Source organism: Sciurus vulgaris (assembly GCF_902686455.1).
Source record: "Sciurus vulgaris genome assembly, chromosome: X".
In the NCBI taxonomy this organism is placed as follows: domain Eukaryota; kingdom Metazoa; phylum Chordata; class Mammalia; order Rodentia; family Sciuridae; genus Sciurus; species Sciurus vulgaris.
This window is the reverse complement of record NC_136471.1, coordinates 129,456,060-129,466,459: the sequence shown is the minus strand read 5'-3', so window position 1 is coordinate 129,466,459 and position 10,400 is coordinate 129,456,060. Positions and strand designations below refer to the sequence as shown.

Here is a 10,400-nt window from a genome sequence, read left to right as displayed (position 1 = left end):
CCTGAAGCATGTGGTTGCCCTGCAGTTGGTTCACTGCTGAAGTTTTGAATGCAGGTCCTGAATGTGGGAAAGACCTGCTAGAACCAAATGGCTTGCTTAACTCCACCGTATCCTGTTTTTCACAGAAGCAGCTCCTACCAGCCCTGCTTTGATCTGTACCGCTATAAATAAACCTAGCACGGGCTTCTTCCTTTGTTAGAGCCAGTCCCTTATGGACGGCTCAATCAGTCATGCCCCTGCTTCAAAGATAATTCTGTCTTCTGTCGTTCTTTCTGATAAATGAATTTCTTAGCTATTATCGTGCAGCCAACCCATCCCTTCTACAGAAACCCTTTCCCTAGCCCATGCAGAACATGCAGCAAGAATATATAAATAAAAATCAGAAAAAAATTCCTGATTATGAGTGAAAAGTTCACTAATAACAGAATAATGTTGAATCCACTTAAACTTATTTTTAAAGTAAATTGTTTATAAGCTTTAGCATTTTATAATTAGTTAGAAATTATTTGCCACATCCCTGGTAAAAACACACAAGAGAATGGATGTCTTGGCATAAGTCTTGGAAACCAGTGTTCTAGAGCTTCTAGCTCTGATATAGCAACAACTAGCCATATGTGGCTGTTGAGCACTTCAAATATGGCAAGGTCAAAGTGCAATGTGCTATTTGTGCAAAATATGCATCAGATTTGGTACCAAAAAAGAATGCAAAATATTTCTTTAATATTTTATGCCATTTACATGTTGGAGTGATGTTTTGGATTAAATAATGTGTATTGTTAAAATTACCAGCAGCTGTTTCTTTACACTCTTTTAAAATGTGGCTACTAAAAATATAAATTACAGACATTGCTTGTATTAGATGCCTTTTGGACAGCACCGTTCTAGAGAGGAAAAGACCAGACTAGAAGACCTGAAGTGTAATTCCTTTGCTGCTTTTCAGTAACCATGTGACTTTGGGCCTTTCTTCCACTTTTCAGCCATAGTATAGTGAAGAGTAAATTCATCCAGCAAATATTTAGAGTTCTTACTACATTGAAATAACTTGGCTAAATGAAATGAGAAGCACAAGATGTGAAAATGACCCCCAGCACCGCAAAAAAAAAAAAAAAAAAAAAAAAAAAAAATAGCTTCCCTGCTATCTTTCTCCTGGCTTTCACTCTCTCTCTCTTGCACACACTTTCTCTCTCACCCTGCAGGGAGACACTCTGCCTGTCCACTTAAAAAACTCTCTTGCGTGAGTTCCCACATCTGGAGTGGTTTCTGGGTGCTTTCAATATGAAATAATGATTATTTATAATATGCCCAAAATCAAAGGTCCCATATACCCAGAGTACATGTCCTTTTTCTCCTCTGAGTCTTAGGTCTTAGAGTATATGTTCCAGTTTTCCTAGAGCTCCCAGAGCTCCACATTTACTTCAAAAATAAATGCACCATGGCAGACCTTTAGTGGACCTAGTATTCGCTCTCTTATGTTTTCCCATACCACATTGACTCAGATATCGACCATGAAGAATTACTTTGTCCAATAGGATTTTATTTCAAGACAGCTTGTTTATTTTTAATTTGACAGATATGAATCTTAGAGTTAATTATGAGTTCTTCCCACTCCCTGCCCCAGATCCTAGGGAGCACAAAGTTAAATTTACAGATAACTTTTTCTTAGTAGAGCATTATAGTTATACAGAGTAGTTGGGTTCATCTTGACAAATTCATACATGCATGGAATTTGATTTGTTCATGTTCCCCCCACTTTTCCCTTCCCTCCTCCATCCCCCCATTCTCCTTCCTGTACTCTGCTGATCTTTCTTTTGTTCATCTTTTACTTTTGATTGGTTCTTTCTACTTATACATAAAGATGAAATTCCCTATGGTATATTTATATATGCACATATCATGATTTTTAAAAATTCATTTCTGCATTTTCTCCCTTTACCCCACTCCTCTCTGGATTTCCGTCTTCTACTCTACTGATTGTCCCTATATCTTTATGATATCTAATCCTCCCTTCCATCCTTTCTTTATTTTGCTGTAGCTTCCATATATGAAAGAAAACATTTGATCCTTGACTTTCTGAGCCTGGCTTATTTCACTTCAGCATAATGTTCCCCATTTCCCTCCATCTACCAGCAAATGCCATAATTTCATACTTGTTTATGACTGAGTAAAACTCCATTGTGTATATATACCACAATTTCTTAATCCATTCATCTATTGATGAGCATCTGCATTGAGTCCATAATTTACCTATTGTGAATTGTATGGCTATAAGCATTGAGGTGGTTTATCACTATAGTATGCTGATTTTAAATCCTTTGGATAAATACCAAGGAGTGGGATAGCTGGGTCATGTGGTGGTTCCATTCATAGTTTTTTGAGGAATCTCCATACTGCTGTCCAGAGTGCTTGTACCAGTCTGCAGTCTCACCAACAATGTATGAGTGTATCTTTTTCCCCACATCCTCACCAGAGTTCATTATTGTTTGTGTTCTTGATAAATGCTACTCTAACTTGACTAAGATGAAATCTTAGTGTGGTTTTGATTTGCATTTCCCTGATTGCTGGAGATGTTGAACATTTTTTCATATATTTGTTTGGCCAGTGAGATATTAACACATAAGATACAAGCAGAAGATTGATAGGCATTTGTTCTCTGAAGATGATCTTTTTGGAAGACTCCTTCTTGGACCCTTACAGGTACACTGTGAGGAACCCCGAGCAGTCCCTGGGGAAAGTCCACATGGAAGAGGAAAGAGCTAGGGTTTCATTTATACAAATGATTCTTAGCCTAGAGTGATTTTGCTCTCTGGGGGACATCTGACAATGTTTGGGAATACTTTGGGTTCTCACAATTGGTGGAGAGGTGCTACTGGCATCTAGTGCATAGAGACCAGGGATGCTACTAAACTTCCTGCAATGTACGGGGCAGCTCTAAGTAACAAAGAATTACCCGGTTCATCAACTGTGCTGAGGTTGTGAAATCCACTCCAGATCAAGGTTTCTGCACAACCTGGCTCCTGTGGATCAAGGAAAAAGAAGCTTAGGAGAGAAGGTGTTTGTGCAAAATCTTCTAAAGCTATGCTTTTGAGCCTGTACATTTCCTAATGATGACTTTCTGTACAGTCCATTACTCATGATGTTTTTTGATAATCCCCATTAGTATTTTCATCTATTGTGATGGCACTTTTCCTCTTGTTTACATTCAGAACTTAAGCATAGTACTTCATCAAACTGTTGAAACAAAAACCATGTTTTTAGTTACTCCAATCCAAATATTCCTTCAACCTGGTGTTATCAAGTTCATGATATGTCAAAATTCAATCCTGGCTTCCAAAACCCCATCAATTAACCAGCCCAGTGACCAGGGGCTTTAATTTAAAATTCACTGTCCTTGTCATCAAAGAACTGTGTCCCTACCATACTAAGAGAAAGCCACTTTCCCTTGGAGTAGAACATGTATATATTTAGAAGAATTCGATTATTAACCAATTTTGTTTATAAGTGAAATTTTAAAAACATAAAAATTATAGTAATATTGCTGGTAGTAAATTTTATTGGCAGAGTTTAATACAATGACATTAACAGACTCATTCAATAAACATTTTAGACATATGGTTGCGTATGAGCATAAATCTCATTGATATGGTAATTTAGTATGCAAATTTAATTTAATTTAATTTTTTCATATGCCATTTAATATCTGGGATATGCTCTGAGAAATACATCATTAGCAATTTCATCCTCGTGTGAGCATCATAGAGTGTAAAAGCACTAACATAACTACAACATCACTAAGCAATATAATCTTTTGTGACCATCTTTGTATTTATGGCCCATCATTGACTGAAACATGGTTATGCGGTACCTTACTGTGCATAGATGATAAACCATAGCAGGTAGGGGTGTTTCTTTGTTTTTTTAATATAACAAGGCATATACATCTTTCTAAGTAGAATGAAAGGGGGCAGAAATGCTACTGGAAATGGTGCTTTGGAAAACTTTTTGGTAAGCAGGCGCATGCAGACATTTAAAAGAATCACTGGATGTGCAAGGCTTTCCTGTTTGCAAAATGAATGATAATCCCATTAATCTCCTAAATCCCAATAATATGAAGTTGAGTTAGAGTAGACAACAGCTCAACTGCAGGTGGCCTTCACTATGAATAGAAAGCCAATTCTTGTCATAGTTTGTAAAACCTAGCCATTTCTCTCTCAGGCGTAATATATCTTCAGTGAATTGTTAAAACTGTGACCATCATCACTACGTGGACACAGGGCACATTCCTTCCCCTGCACTGGATTTGTGCCCAGAGGTTGGCTCTGGTACTGCATTAGCTTCTTGAGAAAACCTTTTGGCTGGTTTCTGCCTGGAGAGAAGTGAGGGAGGTGCTGATTCCAGAGAGACTGAGTCTGGGGGCCTTTCTGGGTTGTTGGTGATCCTGGGATCAGGCTCTTGTGAATCCAACAGGCAGGAGGTCCTGAACCTGGCACAAGGACCCCCACGACTACCTAAAAATGAGGCATATGAGGGAATTTGCTTTGATCCAATGCATCACCCAGAACAACCCTTCCCCGTCCACTTGTGGTCAGGGCTCAAATGATGGCTGGCATTGCTGGCTTTCTGAGGCCATGGGACAACTCTGCAGTTCAAGGATCAGCATTTAACTATCAAGGACAGGACGGTAAATATTTAAAGTTTTGTGAACCAAGAGGCAAAAGGGAAGATATTTTATAGGTACGTTTATGAAACAAACAACAACAACAAAAAAATTCAGTTGTTATTGACAAAATCCAAAACGTAATAATATCTCAATACAATTTTTGTAGTGCATCTACTAACCAAAGAGAGGAATTCTTTCTATGGGGAAACATTTCTTTTAAATTGGGATTCAAAAGTGGTATATGCTACCATCACATAAAGTGCATAAGTACTTAGCTCTCTGATACAAACAGCAGCTCTGTGTGTCAGTCCCGTGGGCCATAGTGTGCAGACTCCTGCTGGAGAGGAACACCAGTCTTCTGCACTGGGTTTGGAACACACCAGAATGGGAGGTCGCTCTCGTCTGCGAGGCACCACCAAGGCCCCTTCGCGCATTTTCTCTGTGCCTTGTTAGTCTGGTTTTTCGGACTTCCCCTGCGAAGCAGGTCAGAGAGGTCAAGTATGGGGTGGGAGCTCTCCCACGGAGCCAAAGCGCCTAGGCGCTTCAGGACCACCATGGCTTCACAACCTGCAGCACGGCCCTGTGGGCAGTCGCTGCTTCCCGGCACCCTCCAGCTCCCCTGACACTCCCGCTCCTCCTTTCCCTCCCGTGTCCCCGGCTCCTCCTTCAGCTCCGCCCCCTTGGCTCCGCCCCTCCTTTGGGTCCAGCCGCCGCGCTTTCCCGCTCCCGCAGCAGCAGCCGTCTGCGTCGCTGTCCTTGTTGCTATCGACCTCGCAGAGCGCCCCTCGGAACCCGCGCCTCGCCATGCCCAACATCGTGCTCTTCAGCGGCAGCTCTCACCAGGACCTGTCCCAGCGCGTGGCCGACCGCCTGGGCCTGGAGCTGGGCAAGGTGGTCACCAAGAAGTTCAGCAACCAGGAGACCAGGTGGGAAACGCGCTCTGGTGGGCTCCGCGCGCGGCTGCGGGTCCGGGGCAGGGGCCGACCCGTGCCCAGGCCACCTCCGCGGGCGCCGCGCTCCCCCTTCCGGGGCGGGACGGCGGCAACGCGGCCTCTGAGCCACCGCGGCTGCGCCCGGGGAGAAGTCTAGGAGGGGCGCCCGCCGGCCACCCGGGCGTTCCAGCGCACGTCCGGGCTGTCCCTCTGACGGCCTGGTTTCGAGCCCCGCTTCCCGTCGACCCCAAGACTCTAGGGACCTCCCAGTCACGCTGCCCACCTTGCTGTCCCCAGTCCGGAAGGGCGACATCGCGGCGGTCACAGACCGTCGGAGAGAGTGGACACAGCCGGTGGGAACTGCATCCGTGCAGAGCGCGGAGGAGGACGTCCCTGGGTCTGCCAATCCGGGTTTCTGCGACCCTGCAAGGCTGAACTCCAGACCTGTGCGTGGTATGAAAGGTTCCCTGCATGTCCAGTGTCCTGGCTGTGCACTGGATTTACCTAGGGACCTTTCAAACGCTGTTTCCCCGGGCATGCCCCAGAAGTTATAACCCAATGGGCGGATCAGGGATCTGTGTAGTTCCAAGACTCCAGGTGACTATCGCTAGCAGCCAGGGTGCATAGCACTTCTATCCAGAGGGTGAGGTTGTGCTGCGAAAGAGCATAAGAACTCCAGGACGCACGTGCTGGGCTCCCCTAGGCTTCCTCTAACTTTGCTGCCTCAAAGATGATGGACTTTCATCTTCTTTGTGGTTCTGGAACTCTGCTGTGTATAGCAGCAAGGCCCTAGTTGGTGTAAATTCCACCCATTTCTCAAGTCAACAAGTGGTCATCTCTGCTCATTGTGGTCAGGCGGTGACCCTCCTCAGAAACTGGACTGGAGGGCTCTTTTTTCACTCTCCCTGAGTTAACAAAGTGCTTTCACTAATTTCAAGTTGGTCTTATTCCCCCCTCCCCCTTCAAATGTCTAGTACAGTTAGTTAAGTGTACACAGTTACAGATAACATATATCTTTGGCAGAGTTCCAGATCCAACTTAACCAACAATTTTAAGAAATGGTGCTAAAACAGTTGAACAGTCAAATGCAAAAAAAAAAATGAACCTCTGTCCATACTTTTCATTATTAAATTAATTTGAAATGAATCGTAGACCTAAATGAAAATCTAAAACTTTAAAATCTTTAGAAGAAAGCATGGGAGAAAATCTTGCTGACTTTTGGTTAAGCAGAAATTTCTTGGTGAGGAGTGACATTGATACTGATGGCAAAGATGCTTTTATTTGACCAATTTTTAGGATATGTGAATCCTATGTGACTTTTTCCAGGTGGTGAATTCCAGTTACATGGCTCTGATGATAATATAAGTGAAGAGACTTCATAGTGAGTGAGTGGTCGGTGATATTACTGTGTGCAGAGCTCTGGCTAAATTCTACTTTGCAGAGTTTAATGCAGATGACCTAGAGAATGGTCAAGGGCTGTGGAGGACAGAGCTAGGTTTGAATATTGCAATATTTTGCCAGTCCTGTTCAAGTTTTGGTAGTTCTGAGAACACCAGAAAAGTAATAGTTTTTGTTCACAAAGTGTTGTCATATAAATCAATGAGAAATTTCTGGATGAAGTGGGTTTTGAATGCAATTATATTGCCCTTCTGTGTTATCTCAGTATGGCACAATCCTTAACTAAAGAGCATGGTTACTCTATGTCAGTTCATTGCTAAGTCAGTGTTGGATTTCTGCTAAAAATATTTAATGAACTGTTGGGTAAAACTCACTCAGACATTCAAGTGTGATTGTTCATGCATTTGTTTTAAATATAAAGTACTCTTAATTTTTATTTGATTTTGAGTACCATAAAACCACTGCTTGTTAATTAGAAATCATAAGATCTCAAAACGCATTCAGCATGCAGACTCTGGGATTTGCTTATATAGCTACATTTTATGTTTTAATATGTAGAATAGAAAAAATTAAATATCTGAGTTTGCTTTTTCCCATGAATGGTATAGGTTCAGAGGTTGATTTTCACCAACAGCTCTCTCCATGCCAGGTACTGTATTAGTGATCTGGTTTTCACAGTGGTCCTAAGCAATGACAAACAGAAGGGCAAAAAGAAGAGACAATTATTTCCATTCCATAAGAAGCCTCTTCCCACATCTCTCACTGAGCCAGGACCAGAAATCTGATGTGCAGGGAAGTCTACTCCAGCCACACTGTAGACCACAAAATCCCTCAATGACTTCCTAGAACAGCATTCATGGTTCTGTCTAGAGCTCTCTGTTGAACTTTTTACCCTAGTCAGTTAATGTGCTGGCAGGGTACTTAGCTATATTGTGGGACCCAAGGTTCTGGTTACCATATAACAAATCACCCCAGAAATTAAGGAGTTAAACCAACAATTATTTATTTGACTAATAAATATGTAGTTTGGGCAGGGCTCAGCAAGGAAAGCTTGTTTCTATCTTATATGGTGGCAGCTAGAGTGGCTACTGGAGCTGGAGGCCATTTTGAAGGTGGCTCATTGACATGGCTGATAAATTCACACTAGCTTTTGCCTGGAAGCTTAGACAGGAACCTAAGTTCCTCTTCCTGTAAACTTCTTCACAGGGACACTTCAGCTCCCGTCCAGCATGGAAGCTAGATGACAAGAGGTGTTGTTTCATAGGACAAAAAGTGGTAGCTACCAATCCACTAAGGCCTGAGCTTGCAAGTTGGTACATCATCAGTTCTATCACAGTCTGTTGATCAAGCTCATAGTCCTCCCAGATTTGAGAGAAGGGGATATAGACCCAGCTCCTTTACATGAAAAGTGTTAATGAATCTGTGGCCATCTTTTAGTTACTATGCCTCTTTGTTGTTCAGTCATTTATGCTCTTTGACCTTCTTATTTGGGATCAGAAAAGATCCTCTGGCTGAATGGCATGTGATGCTGCCTTCTATCCACAATCTGTTAAAGACTTTGAATGTGGATCAGGAGTGATCATCTTTACTAGTACAAGCAGGAGCATCTTTGGAAAAAATGTTGCCATGGCATTCTCTGCCTTTCCCTGGATTTCTAGTCCTATGTGAGAAAAATTATAAGGACAAAAAGTCTAATATTGTGGGATCAATAGTCATGAGACCAGGAGTTGGGAAATTTTCTGTAAAGAGCTAGATTTTAAATATTTTAGGCATTGCTGACCACATGTAATCTCTATTGCTGCTATATCTTACAGTTAAGTTTGAAGTCCATGGTGGGTCAGCAAGGCTACATCCCCTCCTGAAGTTCTAGAGGGAAATCCATTCCCCTGCCTTTTAGATGCAGCCCACATTCCTTATCTCTTGAACCCTTCCTCCACTTTCAAAGGCAGCAGTAAAGCATCTCTCTGACCCTGCTTCAGGCATAACACCTTTTTCTCTGACTCTGACCTCTTTTGTCTCCCTGTTCTATTTTTAAGGTTCCTTGTGATTACATTGGACCCATTTAAATAATCCAGTATAATCTCCCTTTTTAAAAATCAGCTGGTTAGCATCCTTAATTCCATCTGCAAATATACAAGTCTCTTTGCCAGGTAATCAAACATATTCAGAGGACTAGGGCATAGATTTCTTGGGGTCGGGGAGGTGGTCATTGTTCTGCCTATCACACCATTTGTAGCACATGGGCCATACAAAAACAGGCCACATGCTGTATTTTGTGAACCACTGAGCTATATAATGCGTGATTTTAAAATTAATTTCATCCTACAGTTGATGTAATATTCACAAAGAAGTTATGTTAACCCCTTAGAACTCGAAATAGAAGGAGATGCACATTGAATTATTTCTGTCTCTTTCATCGTGAGGTTGACAGTGTACCAATAATCACCATAGCAGAGAGCATGCAAGAACAAGATCAAATGTTATCAAAACTCATTTTCAGAAGTAGCAACTTAAATGTCTTCATTTTTGTCTCCTGATTATTCTCTTTGAAGTTGTATGTAAGCTTCTGTTGGTTTGGATAGACTACGTAGTATCTCAAATGTTGATTTGTTTTTAAATTTTCATTAGTTGTAATTTGCTCTTCTAATAAAATAATTTTATTGGGTACAATTGGCTTCTGATAACAAGAGAAGGGAGAAGGATAATCATGTGCCTAACTTATACATTCATTGTATTTGATGTTTGGATGAATTTGCTTATAACCAGTTCTGCTATAATGTGACATATGGAGTCTTAAAAATTACCATGCTACGAATCATGCAGTTAAAAGTCACAGGGTTTATGAGAGAAAATGAGGATGGGCATAACATTCAAAAAAATGGGAATGTAATCTGAACAATAAACCACTTTTACAGGTATTACGTATTTAAAATGCATAAATGCTACAAGAAATACGGCACTTCCTGATGAAAATTACCTTCCCTTTGTTGGTGGAAGTGGGTCTCAGAAGAGTTGCAGGTTTTGAGTTATTAGGAAATGGTAGAAGGAGGCAAGTTGAGACACCAGATGGGGATGAATGTGGCTCATTGCCCTTTTGAGTTATGTGCTTGTATATGCTTAAGGAATTTCTCAGTGGCTCCATTCAGCTGGGCTTAGTGCAGTTTTCTGCATTCTATCTCAAGATAAGAGGTCCTGCATAGTAAGCAAATACAAAATTCACATTATTCTCAGATTTTTCCAAATATGTCAATTATTGGAACAAATTTGCCTGCTCAAAATGAGCACTGATGATAGAGTTGATTCTTATACAGTGGTGTTAATGACCTGCCCAAGTACACGAAGCTGTTTTGCTTTCTTTCCACAGAGGGCACAGACCAGGGGTGGGCTGCCTCTCATGTTGAATACCCAGAATT

The 10,400-nt window shown here is 41.7% G+C and overlaps 1 protein-coding gene and 1 long non-coding RNA gene across 3 annotated transcripts in view; one reads left to right on the top strand and one right to left on the bottom strand.

Moving 5' to 3' along the window:
• Positions 1–1,948: 1,948 nt before the first annotated feature.
• Positions 1,949–5,326, bottom strand: LOC306651681. Its single transcript, XR_013761180.1, has 3 exons — positions 4,948–5,326; positions 2,948–3,014; positions 1,949–2,722 (listed from the first exon to the last, which is right to left on the bottom strand). It is a non-coding gene; the product is annotated as an uncharacterized lncRNA (long non-coding RNA).
• A 13-nt stretch (positions 5,327–5,339) lies between these two features.
• Positions 5,340–10,400, top strand: part of PRPS2 (phosphoribosyl pyrophosphate synthetase 2) — a 29,000-nt gene continuing 23,939 nt past the window's right edge. The window contains exon 1 of one of the 2 annotated variants that reach the window (XM_079124382.1): positions 5,340–5,583. In XM_079124382.1, coding sequence (XP_078980508.1) covers positions 5,462–5,583 — 122 coding nt within the window. In that variant the 5' untranslated portion in view covers positions 5,340–5,461. Of the gene's footprint in view, positions 5,584–5,829; positions 6,187–10,400 lie in introns of those variants that run through there. The other variant, XM_079124383.1, reaches the window with a different exon arrangement.